We start from the raw sequence: 17,763 nt of genomic DNA on the forward strand, positions 1-17,763 counted from the left end.
GAATATTTATAGAGGAGGAAGATATGTTACATATGAGTCTCAAGAGGACTAAAACGTTCATATGTAGATGGAAATTAGCATAAACGCACGCAGCATGTTTTCAGCGATAAAAATGCATCCTTAAATGTGAGGAAATATTAAATGTATATAGGAAATGAAAGCTGAAAAATTCGTGAAATGTAAATCTTGCTAATATATAAATAACCCGAAAAACCGAAAATTTAAGACAGTGCAAATTGCCTATGAGAATTACTTCATCATAGTGATCATAGAATATTTCATATTACAGTGAACACAGTATTGAAAGTTGATGATAGATGGTTTAAAGTGGTTAAAACGGTACCTAATATAGTTATAAACAAGTTTCTGCTTATTATCGTTAGCTTCCTTATGCACATGCCTTTATACCAGTTGCAAAATGGGCACCTGGTCGAAGATCATCAAGTTGCCCTAGTATAATTTTATTGAGATATGCAGTTGTGAATGTTAGTCCAATACTTATCTAGGTTTTTTTCTTGTTAGTAATAGCAGCAAAAGTTTTCTAATTGGTATTAAACACAAGCCAAAAGATTTGGCTCATCTGTCACATCCATAAAAATCCTATTACTTTATTTTCAAACAAAATTTCCCGAATATGCGGAAATTTCCCGCAGCCACCTTCCAGAATTAATCAAGGAATTTTCAAACTACTATTGAAGAATGTGTTTAAAACAAAGTCTAATTAAGAATTAAGTAATAAGCGGGAAACAAAACAAGCGCACACCTAAATCTGAAATGAAAGATGCCTGGACTGGTGTTTGATCTCCAGACATATTCCAGTTGTGGTTCAGAAAATGAATTTTATTCTCGAATAACACATTTTGATTCTTTTTAGGACCGTGCATTCTACTGAATTTCGTAGCTCTTCAGCTCCGGCTAATTTCCACGCTAATAATCCAAGATTAAAAAACGAAATTGTCTAATTCCATAATCTGATTACTGAAATTCGACATCTTGTTTATCTGCCGGACAAGCTCATGAACATATTCAATTGAAATCGCATCACAATATTTCCGAATTGTTTGTAAAGAAATACAAGAAAATCAAAATGTGTGACCTCCGTTTTCTGAACCAGAACTGGAATAAAGTATGTAAAAATGAATTTGAAGCAATCATGAAGTTTACAAGCAACTATTCACCCATCAAAGGATTTGACAAAGAGGGTGAAAATGTCACGTCTAAATATATACTTCAGTCTCAACAACTGGAGCATACTGATTAGTGCAAGCCCGACAGAAAAATCTTCGCATCCTTATCATGCATTAGCACTGGCTGGACAGCTTCAACTAATATTTTTTCAAAATCAATTAGTCGTCAATATGAGAAATGAATATATGAGGGATGAAATAGAAAATCTGATCATCGCTGGAACAGGAAGGATGATTCAAATTTAACAAAAAATGCGCCCCATATCAAAAACCAATCATTACAAAGGAATTTAAAAATGACAGTTGTTAGTAAATAAATTCAACGTGCAGCATTGAAGCAGTGGGAAGGAGAAAACAAACAAGTTACTATGATGTTGAAATACTTGTAAAACTTGTCTTCCAAAAGTTGCAAGAAAATTCAAAACAACATGATCGTTGATGCTTCAGTAGCTTCGAACAAAATGTAAAATACAAAAAGTACATATATAGCATCCCTCTCCCCGCACTAATGAGATTTTTCTTCCCATCATGAAGAACGGGAAAGATGTGCACAGATTGCCGGTTGTACTTCTGTTACTCCCACATAGTTTTTAAGAAAAGTAAGGAAGGTCACTGTGATTATTCAGTCAAAAGAGACTTAATTTGACTTGACTAGCCTAAGAGAGGATGTGGCAAGTTCACTCCATGGCCCGTTCGTAATGAACGATTAGTTGAATCAAATGTAAAGTGAAAATGAAAATGGAGAGAGTAAGGATGAAGAGTTACTTTTTGTTCCAATTCATTTCCCGCTCGTCGCTTCACATACAGTATACTCTACCCTGTCTAACTCTATTTCATTTAACGAAATAGGTCGCTTAAGTGAGGGCTGTCGAAGTTTTCAATCCAGCATAGCAGTATTTGACGTAATTCACGCCCTAAACTCTATTGCATCCAGCGGTTTGTGTAATGAAGATTCTCCACTGATTAAGTTTTAAACATATCGTTTAAACCCTGCTTATGGGAAACGGTCTGAATCGGTTATGAATAACCGTCGTTTTTTGTTGAAACATTTCCACTCAAAAACAGAAGACTACAAGGTCAACTTGTATATATCTAAACAGTTTGTCTTCAAAACGTCTCATCAGATCGGCTGTTTGCAGGCTGAAACCAAAAAATGGAAAAGTCATTATGGCCATGAATTATATAGAACTGGGAGTTGTGGAACCTTTCTTCAAGCGTCTATCTTATTAAGCACCGTGACATACTCATAGAATTCCTATGGATCTTATGATACCATAATATTCGTAATACCTATTTCATGGTATAGTTGTGACAGATGGTTATTTTGTGATTATTCTGCAGTCCACCGCAGCTATCTTCACACATTTTCGTAAATCTTTGGTTCCCCATTAGTGATTTTGTCAATATTGTGACAACTTCCTCATAATCCCGCACTTCGGACTTTAAATCCAGAGTACCAGTGATATCACTTCATCATTCTTACCAATCTTATAAACTGTTTCACTGCGTTATTATTGCAGTTCAGTATTGTTCTTGCTAATGTATTGGGCAGTGTGAATGCTTATACTTCCTCCTACCATTGATTGCTTCCTAAGAGGACAAGCCATGGACTATAAATAAAAATTGGAAGCCTCTAAGCCCCTATTTCAGACCCATTTCCATTTTTTGATTAATAATGCACTTCACATAGCACCATTTTATGGGTGTAGTACTTGCAAAATATCATGTCTGCCTGTCTAATCAGCCTTTAAAATCTCTGCTGTTTGGGAACTGCGCCCCAACTATCGATATTTTTTCTACATTATGAATTTCTGGTGATAGAAGAGAACGGGAAAAGAAAGCATTGATTTCGGGAAATAATTAGAGAGGACGATAGGCGAGAGACTGAACTGACTCATAACAGGGTTTGACAAGGGAGAAATAGGAAGAGGCGCAGATGAGAGATGAAAAGCCCAGAAAATAGCAATCCATCAATCGGATGGCGCCGAACAGGATGTGGTTTGCGCTCGCTTCCTTCGAATGCCATCCTAAAACAACTATAGGGAGGGTGAGCGAGTGTTGCCAGTGCGATTGCTGGGTTCGATGTCTTTTACCTTCTCCAATTCGATACGAATTGAAAATTCTTCCGAAATTTTTACATTAGATCGAATAGTTCTTTTTCCTAACATGGGACCAATACATAGCATATTCTTCTCTGATTCAAAACAACGGAATGGAAGATTAGAAACTCTACTTTTTCTTCTGAAAACCTCATTACAATTGCCAGATCTCATCCACTGCTGCCGAATGATTCCACTTACTGCACAGACCGACGATCACGTCTTCCCATTAGGGACTTTAATATGAAGACCAATATGTTAGTGGTATAATGGCTCTAAGGAATCCCTTCAAATCCCTTGTAGTACACTGTATTAACTAGCATAGGAACACAAGCACATTTACTACTCTATCTACTACCACACTAGAATGTCAATAATTCCCCTTCCCTCAACGACTCAAAGAAGAATATATTCCATCAGTATCCTCCTTCCTCTCCTTCATTCCCTAATAAGAAATCGAACGCTTAAATGTTCCGCATCCCTTTCAATTACGCAAAACAAATGCTGCAATGCAAAATTGCTGAAGCAGTTCCAGTTATCATCATTACATCTTACTCGATCATTCTCCCAGTGATCTCCAACGATACTATATATCATGTGATGTGAAGTTTAAGGCTCATTCTGTCGATCAGTAGCTGTTTTCAACCTACCCCAATATTATATTACTACACTGCAAAGATGAGTGAACAGATAAATATGTTGATCAGACAAATGAGGGAAATGATCAGATCAGTTGAAGCAGTGCGGTAAAGGGATAAGTGTTCCTTCACAAATATAAAGGGTCATTTAAACAGGCATCAGAGAATTTCCACTTTTCACGTTTACAAATATAGGGGAAGAAGAATCTATATGATTTTTACATCTGCTAAAGAGAGGAAGGAGACAACAAACATTGGAAATTTGAAAATGTTTGGAATAAAAGAATGACAACAAATCTATAAAATAGGCTAGTTGCAGTCAGAAGATATACAACAACAACAAGGTGGGGAAGCGAAACCATTGCGGAACGAAACCGAATGAATTGTGTATCCGTTGCATCAGACAAGATCGATCGGGACGATGTGCTATTGAACGATGAGGCACTGACAGATGGAAGTTTGCAAGGCTGCTGGAGTTGTTGCTACCGCTGCAATCACCATTATTACTAATACGACTGCTATAACTGTTGTTGTTGCTTTGTGGGACTGGAAGGAGGAAAGGGTGGAGTCATCTATGAAAAGTGACAAAGGAAAGAGTGCGAGTTCGTTGAACCCGACTAAACCGCTCGTAGTACATCGAGAAAGAAATGGAAGAGAGTGAGCTGCATATCGAATGATGTGACAATCTTGATTTGCAGGAGGGTGCCGCGGCACCAGAAATTATGCTGAAATTGCTTGATGCTTACGCGATGTTATGAGACTGTTTTGTCGGTTACATGTAACAGGAAATGTAGTGTCAGTGGGTTTTTTCAGTTTGGTATTGGCTGGTTTAATTATGTCGTCTGAGCACCTCATACTGTTACTACTTTGCTTCATATAAGAACAATGTGACACATGCTTGATAATTTTTCAATAATCTTTATTGAGAAAACGAGTAGAGTATCCGTTTAGATAAAAATTCTCGAGTTACGGTCTTAAAAAACGAACAGCTTGGATTCCGGACTCTTTTCCATTATTTGTGTATCGATAATCCCTACTTCTCAGTGCTTTGAATTAAAAAAGAACAGATTGCGTTCAATCTTAAACAGTTGTCTTCAATCTTAAACATTTTAGATGTAGATACTTTTCAATATTCCATAATTTTTAGTCTCTATCATTATAATTTTTTGCATTGTACATACTAACAAAATGGACAAAATAAAGCAGAAAACATGAGACATATTGTAATTGAGTTTGTGAAGGCTTAGGGTTAGTTTCACTTACAGATCTCACCTGAAGTGGATATTTCTTGATAGTTAGTAGCCATAGTGACCGAAAAAAATTCAAAAAATATAATGAAAAGAAAAAACCTCTCTCGGATAAAAAAGTGCAAGTACGATAAGCGAAGTGAAGTGACATCGTAAATGTTAGCAATATTTCGACACAAAGTTATTCCTTTATTCTGATCTAAACATTATTCGATCTGATAGCCACAGTTTCGACTTTTACGCGTCAGAGTAGCTGCAGCGAATTATCGATGTTATAGCATTCATCACTTAGTAGTCAGAATTTTTGGAAATTCTGATTTCCGGGAATAGCGTAATTGTATTTCAAGGAGTGTTCTAAAAGCAAGAAAAGGAAAGGCGTATAAAAACGCAAGGGTAAAGAGTGGGGAATAACTGGTAGACCATGAGGGTAGTGGAGTCAAATTATGAATTGGTATCTCATCGATACAGAATGGAGTTGTCATAACTATGCGAAACTCGATCACATAATGTTATCAAATGATGAAAACACGAACAGTAAAGAAAGGAGGAAGACTATTTCGAAATCAGGTTGATTACCGATCAACTGTATGCACTGTTATCAAATCATTAAAATTTACCGGTCATTCATTGCCGAGCATTTCCTCCATGACATGATGTATCTCAGACATGAAAAGGAGCAATTTCAACCGTGATACAGCCACACTTAAATCACCGTTAGTTGTCGACGTTACTTTTGAATAACCTGAATAAAATCAACAGCAACTGGGAATTATTACGACAATCCGATGAAGTCTCCAACCAAGCATATTTACCAAACCTATAGTGGAAACCTTTACTTCCTGCGAATTACAGTGGATAAACGATGTCAAAGTAAGGTAAATCATATTTCCAGAAAAAGTAAGCAATGAAGAAAAACTATGATGTGTAATCCAATATAGATCAAATATCACGGAATGGTTCGTGAGCTTCCAGTAGGATCTGTTCGTCCGGTAATGGTGGAGAGGAATGAAGATTCACTAGCATATAGAATCGAAAATACGATAAAATCTGTTTATGCAACCAGGCACACCATATAACCTCATGGAATATTTCGATGTTTAACGCACCTGTCTATTAGTTGTAGATATTACTCAGACTTTGCCGGAAACAAAAATGTATTTAGTTGAAATTTAGAAGTTTTGAAGATAGGATGCATTATGAAGAAAAACAATAAATGGCAATGCCGTCCCTGTTATTTATAGTTTCTCAAATATATCTATAAAACATCTTGAAAAAAGGGAAAAGAGAAAATGCAAAAAAAACTCCCGGAGCCTCTCTCGATTACGTCTCAATCGTCACAGTGAAAAAATTAAAAACAAAAAATGAATCGGACAGCAAAAACTATGAACAGTAGCTCAAACGTAACTGACAATTTTCCAGTAATTCCAAAATACGTTCTTAACTACGTTCTTAACTCAGTCTCCTTCAACTGCAGAAACATAACAAAATTTTATGGGATGTGATTTAAAGTAAATTTGAACGAATTCTCGGTCATCGAAACTTACTTAGCGTTAAAGCGATCCTTCTCTCCCAAATATCGCTAGCATCGCCTTTTCTTTTCCCAAAGTCGGAGGGTCGAGGACGAATTTTGGCAGATATATTCAAAAGTGATTCCCTTAAAAATTACGAAGCTGAAAGTTATTCCCTTCCTCCGGAGCAGCAGGAGCAAAACTCAAATCCCACTGTAAATGAGACAAGAGGGAGAGTCCGCCTAAGTCCTAGAGTCCTAGCTCTGTCCCCCCTCACCTGACCCCGTATCAGTTTCACTCTTCCTTTGGCTGCTATCATTTTGGAGCACAAACAATAATTTGGTTGTTTGGTTGTAATTTTGGTTGCTCATTATAAAAGAGCAACAAATTTGATAAGGTTATGTGGGAAGGGGGAAGGGTACGGATACGATGGAAAGGATAATGAAATAGCACTGAAGGAATGGGATCTCGAGTGGACTATCCGAAGTGCTAATCCTTCAAGTGCTTCGCATACGATAATTCTTTCAAGATGTTACTGATAAATGCTAGAAGAGACATTCTGTCAGTCGTTGAAAGATCTTGAAGATATCAAATTTTAATCGTTCCAAGATATCAAATTTTAATCGTTCCACAATCAATTCTTTGCTTTCTTTGAATCTGCGACTACACCATGTTCTCGAACTGCTTCACCTAATGGTCCGAAAATGTCCGAACTTAACCTGTAGCTCGAACAGATAACGTTTATTTTAAAACTAAAACAAGCAAAGACTGCGCGGTGAATCAGGTTGGTGCAGGAGGTTCTTCTTTACTGGACTGCGATTGTGAGATCTCTCTCTCTCTCACATCTAAGCATTGAATCAAACAATCGAACAATGAAATCGATACAGTAGTAAATGACATCCTGCATCTTTGCAGAACCTGAATCCTTTCCGCCGCCCATCCATTCCATTCATGGATCGATCCCTTTTCCAATAGGAAAGTAAGCACTATCATTGGATTCAATCCCTTCAAAGTGCCTTATTTCAAGCTAGTTGCATGCAACGAGAAAGAGAGAGGTACAAATAGGAGACGAAGTGGGATTTCACGGAGTTAGGATGTGGAGGATTTGTGAGTGTATTTACTTATTTGAGTAGGACTGTCAATTCTGTTGGGTCCTAAAGAAAGAAGAAAAGATTGTGATGTTCAAAGAGTGTTCTTTGTTTGATTCAAGGAATTTATAAGCATGCACATGGAACTTTTCCTTGTCCCTCCTTTCTATGTATTATTTGCTAAAAGTACTATGACTTACAGCTGCTGAAGCAATGGCAGATGTAGAGGAAACTCTGAAGCGAATTCAGAGCCAGAAAAACGTTGTTGGAGTTATCGTTATGGATTCATCCGGTACAACTTATGTCTTTCTTCTCATTGTTCTACTCTTTTCCGTGTTCTCCCATTTTTTTGTTCACTTTATCTCATGACTTGACTTGGCTTCATATCATTTCATAGGTCGAGCAATCCGGTCAACATTGGATGATGAAGCTACACAACAGCATTGCGTACTGCTGCATCAGCTGTGCGACAAATCAAGAAGTGTTATTCGGGAATTGGATGGCTCAAACGACCTCACATTTCTTAGGCTGCGGACAAGAAAACATGAAATAATGATCGCACCTGACAAAGATTTCCTGTTAGCTGTAATACAGAACATTACTACACAGTTTTAATGTTTCTGCAGTTTCTAATTCTGTGCTTATATGTGGTAATAAGTCTAATGTTTTTATTATTTGGCAAAGTTAAGATCCCTATATTAATGTTCATTTCTGTAAATAGACTGATACGTCGGGAGGAAATGTAACCTGAGAAGAGAATATGAAGAAATAAAATGAACCGTTTAGAAATTGAGGAATGAATGCAGCGTGTTGTTTGTTGCTTTGAATGTATTTTAAAAAATAAATCAAACTTGATTGTCTTCATTGTGTTATTACATTTTTTTATTAAATCATGATAAAATTAATATTTTCTTTACTTTGACCTTTTGTCTAAAGGACATCTTGCGGAAGCTTCACCCGATTTCGTCACTGTTTTCTCAGCATGCTTTTTCGTTGTGCCTTGTTATTTGGCATTGTTTGTTAATGTAAATAGTCATAAAATTGTTTGCCACATTACCGATGATGGAAGAAAGAAGAAGATAGAATATTATTCTTGAATCTATTGGGTTTTTTTCTTCATTGAATTCAGGTTTTTTTCCCCACTGAATTCTCTTTTTTGAATGTATTAGTCTCCCATCTACAAGTAAAGAAGGAAAAGAGAGGAAGAAAATTCTGGAGAAGGAAATTCTTGCCAAGTCAATGTTTTGGACTTTTAGCATAGTTTGATGTTAATTTGGACAGTTTTAATGTTAATTCGGTATTGCACTTTCAGGTCTGTAGCATGCCTAGTTTCTTCGATGCACTTGGGTTAGGCTCACAGGAAGGGTCTTCGAGAAATGTTTCATGGACACCTACTACTGACCCGACATCTGGTAAGCTGCAATGTTTGGAATAGTTAACTCCACTGGTGGTTATGGATTTTTATTTCCGTTAACACAATGAGAACAATCAACATATAAATGCCCTATGTAGTGTTTAGCTTTACCTCTTCATGTCCCATAATTATATTATGGAGTTGTATATTCCAGAAATCTTCCAAAAACTTTGAGTATATATATGTAATGTAGAACGAATGATTGTTAGAATATGTCATGTTTGCCTAGTCAGTGACATTGAACTTGTTTCAAGATACTTCACAAATCCTGGAGATACATAGATAAGTAATAACGAAGTGTCTTGAAATTTTGACTTTTTTTGATTTTTTTTGAAATGCTCAAGATTGATTTCATTTCAGGTCCCAATGACAATGCATCAAAAGAAAGTAGTACACAAGCACAAACACAGATGCAGAAAGGATATTCATTTGATTCTTCAGCGCTAGAACGTGCGGCTGATGCTGCGCGGCAGTTGGAAAGGTCTCGAAATGCCAAGGAAGCATTTGAGATGGCACGATTGCAAGAATTAACTAAGCAGAAAGAATATGAGGCGGCTGCTAAGGTATATTCAACAAATAATAATTTGGAAACTTCACAAAGAAAACGATGTATGCGGACACTTAGACTTCGATAAGATTTCATGAGATATATTTAAAACTTATATGTGGTTTGCTTTAGACGCTAGAAAAATGTGACCAAAGTTTACTGATTCGAACATCTTGACTGCAGGAAATTTTACTGATTTTTGACTTATTACAGCAGACAGAAGCACAGATACAAGCACTTCGGTCAGAACAAATACGTGTTGCGGAAGAAGAAAGACGCAAAACTTTAGTTGAAGAAACAAAACACGCACGTGCTGTAAGTGTATGCGGTAACTTGGAATGTAATTTTTCTGTTTTTTTAAAGACTTAGAATTTTATTTTTGGTATAATTTGACCGTAGTATGTTTTGGATAGAAAAACTTTAGAGAGCAGAACATCAAGATCAGTTGGCACGCAAACGGCAAGAAGAGGAGCTAGCAATAAAAGCGCGCATGCAAGCTGAAAGTTTGAAGAAACAAGAAGAAAGTGTGCGAAAGCAGGAAGCCATGAGAAAAGGTAACATGTATTGCATTCAATTCCAATTCATTTAGATTATATAGCTTTTGAAGTTATTGTGGTCCGATAATCGATTTTGTTAAACGCCAACATAATGTTCGAAATTACTTGTGGATTTCTCAGTCATTGCTACCTCTCAGTTATCAATTGGAAATTGATGTCCCGTCGGATGTTTTTAAATGGAGTATTTAAATGTCAGCAAGGATGAATATTTTTGAAAGAGACTAGCTTTTAGTAAGTGAACTCCAAAAAATGTTATCAGTGCATAAAGCAACTGTTTCAGCAACCATTGAACACGAATTGGCTTTGAAACATAAATATGATCTAGAAAAGGTTGAAGCTGAAACTCATGCCAGAGCTAAAGCTGCTCGTGAAAACCGGGATATCAATCTGGAACAGCTGCGTGCATCCGAAGAAGAGCGGCGGAAAACAACGATTGAAAAAATTAAGTCGGTCATAGTATCTTGGTCATACGCTCAACTTAAAAAATTGAGCATATGGCCGAGATTTTTCTCTGACAATTACTTGTAGCGGTATTATAATTTATTTGTACATTGTTATTTGATTAATTTAGTTGCTTTACTTTTCCAATTAACATCCATAATTTATTGCAGCTTTTACTTATTCAAAAAAGTTTGGCGTGTTTTTTTCCCATTTGAGGTATTAAATCCGGTTGCAGTATTGATAAATATGAAATAGTTTGAGTTGCCGTGCTCTACGCTATTTTCCAGTATGTTGTAATGTATCTTTTAGGACAATGGAAATCTTTTTGTTTGTTTAGCAATATTTGCAATATTTCACAGAAGAATGGACCATCTCAAAAAAGTGAATAAATCATATTAGTTTACTTTTGCAATTTGCAGGGTCAGTGGAGCAGTTTTAGGAGCTGGATTGCACGAATTTTTTAACGACCCGAAAAAAATCGTCTCAGCTGTTAGTAATTTTTGATTTTCTTGCTAATTTTGTTTTATGAATATCTTCGTAGAGGTTAAGTGCTGTAGTGATATCTGATACATCGGTAAAAGAATCAAAGTGTTTAAATGCACCAGTTTATATTACAATGTGCATCTGATTGTCTTACCTGTGAACAGTTTTTTCTGCTTTCCAAAAGTAATTCATTTCTTTCCGATTTCTGTGCAGGTTGGTAGTTTAACTGCGCTTGCTATTGGTTTGTACGGTGCTAAACGAGGCACAGCAGTTGTGGCTCGTCAGGTTGAATCACGATGGGGAAAACCGAGTTTGGTTCGAGATACTTCACGTATAACATTTTCAGAACTGTTTAGACATCCCATCAAAACATTTAGAACCGCTTTCCGATCTCTGGATGATCCTTTGAAAGGAGTTATTCTAAGTGTAAGTATTTTCCCATAGAATGGACTTTAACTTCCAAATTCTCCTTATCAATTTTATTTATAACAGTGGGAAAAAACTTTTTCAGCCGGAGTTAGAAGCACACTTGCGAGATATCGCGATAACTACAAGGAACACAAAACGGAATCATGGTCTTTTCCGGAATGTACTGTTTTACGGTCCACCTGGTACTGGCAAAACTCTTTTCGCCAAGGTATGCTTTTACACCAGATGAGAAGGGAAAATGTTGCTTAAAACTCATCCATAAAATATTTCCATCGTTTTGTTCTAAACATTTTGCTAATTGTATTAACATATGGATATATTTGATGTTTTTAATATAAACAAATCAAATTTTATGGAGATGTGGAGAGTCTAAGTAAGACATTGCTCTCTTGTATAGTAGTACTACTGATCTTCAAAATTCCTGGGACGGTTGCTGTTTTCAGTTTGGTATCATTATTTTCTATTAATAATTTCTAGGTTCTATTAATAAATGGTAGAATAAGCTCATGTATTTATGATTTTAATTTGTTCCAGAGTTTAGCTCATCATTCGGGTTTGGATTATGCTGTCATGACTGGTGGTGATGTGGCCCCTTTGGGACATGATGGCGTTTCTGCGATACACAAGGTTTTTGATTGGGCTGAGCACACGAGCAAGGGGTAAAGATTTATTTTTACGTGATTCCCAAGATACTATTTTATGGTCACCGATTCATGAGGATGAAATGGTTTTAGTACTTATTAGAAACTCTTAAATTTTCTTATAGACAAAGAATTAAAGTACTCCAAACTTCTGTGCCTAAAGCTAGGAACTACATGGATTACTTTTTAGATTTACTACGAAATAAACAAGTTCACGGTTTAAGTTTATTTCGATTGCATTTATGTGTCTCTCTTTTCTCCCTTTTAGTTTGGTGCTCTTTATCGATGAAGCTGATGCCTTTTTACGTAAGAGAGCAACTGAACAGATAAGTGAGAGTATGCGCGCCACGTTAAATGCATTTCTGTTCAGAACCGGTGAACAATCTAGAAAGTAAGTTTCCTTTTGATTTGACCATTAAAAGTATACAAATTGCTGAGAATTAGACTACTGCACCTAAACTTAGTGGACTACTGGTAGTTTTTGGTTCATTAAATTCCATTCATTACTTCTTAAGATTCATGCTGGTCGTCGCTTCAAATCAGCCGGAACAGTTTGATTGGGCTGTAAATGATCGATTGGATGAATTAGTTGAATTCAAGTTACCTGGTATGTTAGGAATCTTATTTTTACTGTGTTTTAGCAAACAATACAAAAATAAATACATGGGCGTAATTTCATTATTTTTATTATTTCTTCAAGAGTAACTGAGTAACTTTCTTTGTTTCTTTATTTGTATATCATCACGGAAAATGAAATATGTTTGTTCTTAGTGCTTTTAATACTATAACTTAATTGCGTAAACTTTAAGTTCATAATTAAATTAGATTTTTTGTCAACTGTTTGAAATATTTTAAAAATCTACATTTGACTGTTGTTCAGGTAAAACGTTTGTTGATTGTGAGCAGGTATCTCAGAATGCATGTATTCATATTCAGTAATGTCCAAGAATGCGGATTAACGTTGACATTTCAGAAATGATGAATATGGTGCAGGATAGGATTTTACACATATAGATGAAAAGGTCATAAAATAAAGGGAGCAGTTTCTTTTTTTAATGAATATAGAAAATTTCAGGTCCTGCGGAACGTGAGCGTATTATTTTGCAGTATTTCGATAAGTACATTGCTGCACCAGCTACGTCAGGTTCCAAAAAGGCGCGCTTGAAGTTAGCAAATTTTGACTGGATTAAAAAATGCACTGATATTGCGCAGAAGACTGATGGAATGAGTGGTCGGCAGCTCTCCAAGCTTGTCATCGGCTGGCAGGTGGCTAAATTGGAAAATAAAAATATCAATATAATGATTGTAATTAGCATATGCTGTGCCGCGGCATGCAAGTTTGTGGGAATGTTTGGTTTGTAAAAACGCTTATTTCAGATCATTTCAGGTATTTACTGATAGGTCACTCAACAGTTAAAATTTAGGCAGAAAAACGGATTAGGAATTAAAAAAATAAAGAACAAATAAGAGGGGTATTACTTGTAGTTCATATTTTAAATTTAAAAGTGCAGATATTGGTATCTAGTTATAGCATTTAAAGCCTTAGGCGGCGGCATATGCTTCGGAAGATGGTGTGCTTACGACCGAAATGATTGATCGTTGTACACGTGAAATGGTGGATCAACACAAGCAGAAGATTATGTGGCTCGATAAAGAACAATTATCCGTGCGATACTTTGGACACAGAGTAGGTCTTCAATTTTATTATTGATAGATTAATAAGACTAGTTATTATAGTTAGTGGGCTTCATGATTTAATTCTTGAATAATTTCGTTTATGGGGGGGATAATTGAGAGGAGCTTATTTCCAAGAATAGTTCAAATTTCCAAAGCTCAAAAGGCTTTTTTTCTTTTGTTTCGAAGATTTCATTCCAACTATTATATTTATCAAATTTGTTGATTCGTACCTTCTGCTACAGAAATACTTCTTGATATTTCAGATACCGGAAGAATTGCCACCAACGTCGAAATTGCAAAAGGAGAGAGCGGTGTCATAAAAGTTCATTTTATCTAGCACCCCCAAAACAGATTCTTTTGCGAATCGATAGATTGATTCGTGCCATTTTGTAAGACATGATAGATGTTATTTGTTTATTTGTTATAAAATTTGACATCTGCGGCATACAATCTGACTCCTAAACCATATTCTACAGAAACGTTAAGGTTTAAAAATAAGTGCGGATTCAGCAAGTGGGACGGTGAAAAGTGCTGAAACATGAGAAATTCGCTACAGATGATACGTCTATTCAAGTAGGGGATTCTGAATTTTGGATTTCAATCTAGTATTTTTGTTGAGCAGTAATTGTATTTACGTACTGCACAGATATTTGGGGGGCAAACGAATTTATATATAGTAAATGGTATAATGTGCTTCTGATGGAAGAAAACTAGAAGCCAATTTGATATCCTTTATGTGCGCACTGAAGACTACACTGAAGTGAACGGACAATTGTTCTTGGTTTTAATCTAGTTCAAGCTGACGCGAGTAAGCATCTCCAGTCCAGTTTATGTAACTACTGAGGTACTGTTTATAGCAGACCTATCGGGAAAACTAATTTAGTGATTCATTTGTCGGCGATATAGGTTCATTAGTTGTACTCACTGCTTGTTAACAACAGTAAGAAGGATAATGCACATGACAAATTGGTAAACAGTGAAAAAATGTGTTGTACAATAAACAATCAGTATGATCAACTTTAAATAAATCCTTTGTCACTGCCTTGAGTAGTAGTTGATTAGCGCTTTGATAATAGATTTCTTAATAACAGATGTAAAGGTTCGTTCTTCGTTGAGTGAGAATATGCTGCGAGGAAGATGTGTAATTGTAAAGAAATGGGCAATGCAGTTGGTGATCAAAATAATGGTGGATAAGCGTAGGGGACGGTGTAATGCGTGTTTGATTGTAAAAAACTAATCCTGTGGGCCTTTTTTTTTACATAAATATATATAATGAGAAGAGGAGCTTCATGGTCTGTGCTGCAACCCTGAAAAAGTATCGAAATCTCTCTGTAACATTCCCCCTTCTCCCCTATTGTTAACTTATATCTTCTCTATCGCCTTAATTTTACAGGACATCACCCTATCTGATCGATATTATAAGTTTTATTTGAACGTAATATTGATTTCGATAATCCGACAAGGTCTCTACAAAGTATTTTCATTTGAATCATTTTAGGCTTAGGAGAAATACTAGATTTCTAGGAATAGAAATAGAATAGGAAATGAGAAATACGGCAAAAGTTTCATGACTTTAGGGATTTATGAAGTTTGCTAGACTCCACCAACCCAGAATACTTTCCAGTACTGATTAAGAAGTCCATGCAATAATTGGTTCAGTCAAATTGTAAAATTTTGTTAAACATATTTGAAGAGATTTGAAATCATTCTGCTATCACTATTGAAGCAAATGTCCGACATTTTTATTGTTTTTTTTTCATTTTGTTTAGCCTTTAATTCATCGAAATTAATTGTTAAAAAGGACGCATTATTTTAAAATCTATAATTGCGACTACATGCCTTCATATCAATATTATCTTGATAATTTCAAAAACGAATAGGTTTTGGGCCGAATTGCTAGCTGATAGGCAAAAGAAGTGACTACAAATACGTAAACGTGAATTTTCACGGGTTGAAAAGTGAAGTAACTAACAAGAGCTTGAGGCAAAACTGATAGGTAACTGACATTTGAGTAGGATTAGACACGGTCGGGGATTGACAGTGATAATAGAGAACACTGTATTCGTCATCGAGGCGATGTTGATAGGAAGTGAAAATTTGGAACAAGATAGGAAAGAGATGAAAATAAGTTCCTTACACGAGTATATCATTTCAGTGGATTAGGTAAGGTTAGGCTTTCAGGAGCTGTTTTCTCATTGGGGTTGTTGTATAGAGTGGTATGATTGTCAACAGTTTACTGAATCGGGTCCTGTCTGACCTCATTATGTATATTAAAAATAAGCCAGTATCATAAGCTGTAAGCTAATACCGGCTCAAACTCTAGTACATTCTAGTATATTATCGTCGTCATCACTATCAATGCTGATGGATCAGTGCCAAAGTATAATTTTCATTTTTATCGAAAATTTTCAGTAGTAACGCAAAAGCCTTGCCAGTATATCAATTAGAATGTATATGGATGTGTGGAGGTGTCTGGTTGAAGAGTGGCTCTGAATGGCAAGCAACCGAGGAGCATCAGATGGCACCCCTGGCACACAAGCAGAAGTAATAGCAATAACAACAACAACATTCGTCTTCCCTGTTTGTTCTCAGCTCGGATATCTTTCGGACAATTCAAAAAATTTCGGATAATTCAATTGAGAATTTTATCATTTTGATTTGCCGAATAGGATTTGCAACATTTCAATTGTTCAAACTTTTCCCTTCGCTTAAAACTAGGCAAGGCTTGTTGTAATTTTTAAAATGAAATGAATGACTGTTGTTTACATCCTGCCCACTTGTTGTTGCTGTTTTATGGATGGGAAATCAGCGGTACGGCGTGGTACCATAAACAACAATGCAAGAGGGCGAAACCAGTCGACTTTTCGATTATTATCATTGGAAAAAATTAGATTTATATGTCACAGTAGGTTTTCTTTATGTCATTGGTTCGTTTCATTTCTTTAATAAAAACAAAAAGATATTGTTCTATGGAGTTGTGAAGCATCTGCGAAATGGACATTCAAATTGGATGGATGGATATTTAAAAGCGCAAATTGTAGTTGACCTTCGATAATGTTATTTATTATTATTATTCAAGAAACTGATGACGGTTAGCTAATTTATATTGAAACTACCAAATTGTAAAATAAACTCCGTCTTTAGGAACGCTTTGAATTCAATACTCATTGTTAATACTTTATAATGACGAATGAGAAGGAAAGCTTCCTGACTTTATTATTTGTAACACCAATATAGATCTGTCATCATTCATTTTTATTGCTCTACAAAAACTTAAATTGTGGCATCTCCATGAAATATACGCTGTAGCGCCAAAACAAACATAGGTTGCTATCTGTTCAGTGATGTCTATGGGTTTAATTGTACACAGCTTGAATAATTATAATTATAATTATAATTATTATAATTATAGCTATTATAATTATAATTATAATCATATTTATAATAATAATAATAATAACAATAATAATAATAATAATAATAATAATAATAATAATAATAATAATAATAATAATAATAATAATAATAATAATAATAATAATAATAATAATAATAATAATAATAATAATAATAATAATAATAATAATAATAATAATAATAATAATAATAATAATAATAATAATAATAATAATAATAATAATAATAATAATAATAATAATAATAATAATAATAATAATAATAATAATAATAATAATAATAATAATAAAATAATAATAATAATAATAATAATAATAATAATAATAATAATAATAATAATAATAATAATAATAATAATAATAATAATAATAATAATAATAATAATAATAA

At 35.0% G+C, this 17,763-nt stretch overlaps 4 protein-coding genes across 4 annotated transcripts; 3 read left to right on the forward strand and 1 right to left on the reverse strand.

Moving 5' to 3' along the window:
• Positions 1 to 4,148: 4,148 nt before the first annotated feature.
• Positions 4,149 to 4,682, forward strand: LOAG_01795 (hypothetical protein; the record flags this gene model as incomplete). Its single annotated transcript, XM_003137333.2, has 2 exons — positions 4,149 to 4,555; positions 4,623 to 4,682. Exons 1-2 carry the CDS (start codon positions 4,376 to 4,378, stop codon positions 4,680 to 4,682), a joined length of 240 nt encoding a protein of 79 aa, XP_003137381.1. The 5' UTR covers positions 4,149 to 4,375.
• A 1,109-nt stretch (positions 4,683 to 5,791) lies between these two features.
• LOAG_01796 (hypothetical protein) lies at positions 5,792 to 7,050 on the reverse strand (the record flags this gene model as incomplete). The annotated part of the gene is made up of 3 exons (XM_003137334.1): positions 5,792 to 5,913; positions 6,716 to 6,825; positions 6,962 to 7,050. The coding sequence occupies 3 exons, from the start codon at positions 7,048 to 7,050 to the stop codon at positions 5,792 to 5,794; spliced, it is 321 nt and encodes a 106-aa protein (XP_003137382.1).
• Positions 7,051 to 7,718: 668 nt separating this feature from the next.
• Positions 7,719 to 8,827, forward strand: LOAG_01797 (dynein light chain 2B). Its single transcript, XM_003137335.2, has 2 exons — positions 7,719 to 8,059; positions 8,165 to 8,827. The coding sequence occupies exons 1-2, from the start codon at positions 7,981 to 7,983 to the stop codon at positions 8,380 to 8,382; spliced, it is 297 nt and encodes a 98-aa protein (XP_003137383.1). The 5' UTR covers positions 7,719 to 7,980; the 3' UTR covers positions 8,383 to 8,827.
• Positions 8,828 to 9,071: 244 nt separating this feature from the next.
• LOAG_01798 (hypothetical protein) lies at positions 9,072 to 14,475 on the forward strand. The gene is made up of 14 exons (XM_003137336.2): positions 9,072 to 9,179; positions 9,542 to 9,744; positions 9,942 to 10,043; positions 10,153 to 10,282; positions 10,566 to 10,731; positions 11,146 to 11,215; positions 11,423 to 11,635; positions 11,721 to 11,846; positions 12,173 to 12,297; positions 12,548 to 12,670; positions 12,795 to 12,886; positions 13,355 to 13,545; positions 13,826 to 13,966; positions 14,220 to 14,475. The coding sequence occupies exons 1-14, from the start codon at positions 9,089 to 9,091 to the stop codon at positions 14,274 to 14,276; spliced, it is 1,830 nt and encodes a 609-aa protein (XP_003137384.1). The 5' UTR covers positions 9,072 to 9,088; the 3' UTR covers positions 14,277 to 14,475.
• Positions 14,476 to 17,763: the final 3,288 nt, after the last annotated feature.

Source organism: Loa loa (assembly GCF_000183805.2).
Source record: "Loa loa unplaced genomic scaffold supercont3.66, whole genome shotgun sequence".
NCBI classification, from domain to species: Eukaryota; Metazoa; Nematoda; class Chromadorea; order Rhabditida; family Onchocercidae; genus Loa; species Loa loa.

What these genes read in the sequence shown, in the direction of transcription:
- LOAG_01797 (XM_003137335.2), top strand. Translation starts at nt 7,981, where the DNA reads ATGGCAGATGTAGAGGAAACTCTGAAGCGAATTCAGAGCCAGAAAAAC. An exon ending in TATCGTTATGGATTCATCCG is followed by an intron (nt 8,060 to 8,164) that starts GTACAACTTATG and finishes ATCATTTCATAG; the next exon opens with GTCGAGCAATCCGGTCAACA.
- LOAG_01798 (XM_003137336.2), top strand. Translation starts at nt 9,089, where the DNA reads ATGCCTAGTTTCTTCGATGCACTTGGGTTAGGCTCACAGGAAGGGTCT. An exon ending in CGAAAAAAATCGTCTCAGCT is followed by an intron (nt 11,216 to 11,422) that starts GTTAGTAATTTT and finishes ATTTCTGTGCAG; the next exon opens with GTTGGTAGTTTAACTGCGCT. An exon ending in GCAAAACTCTTTTCGCCAAG is followed by an intron (nt 11,847 to 12,172) that starts GTATGCTTTTAC and finishes AATTTGTTCCAG; the next exon opens with AGTTTAGCTCATCATTCGGG.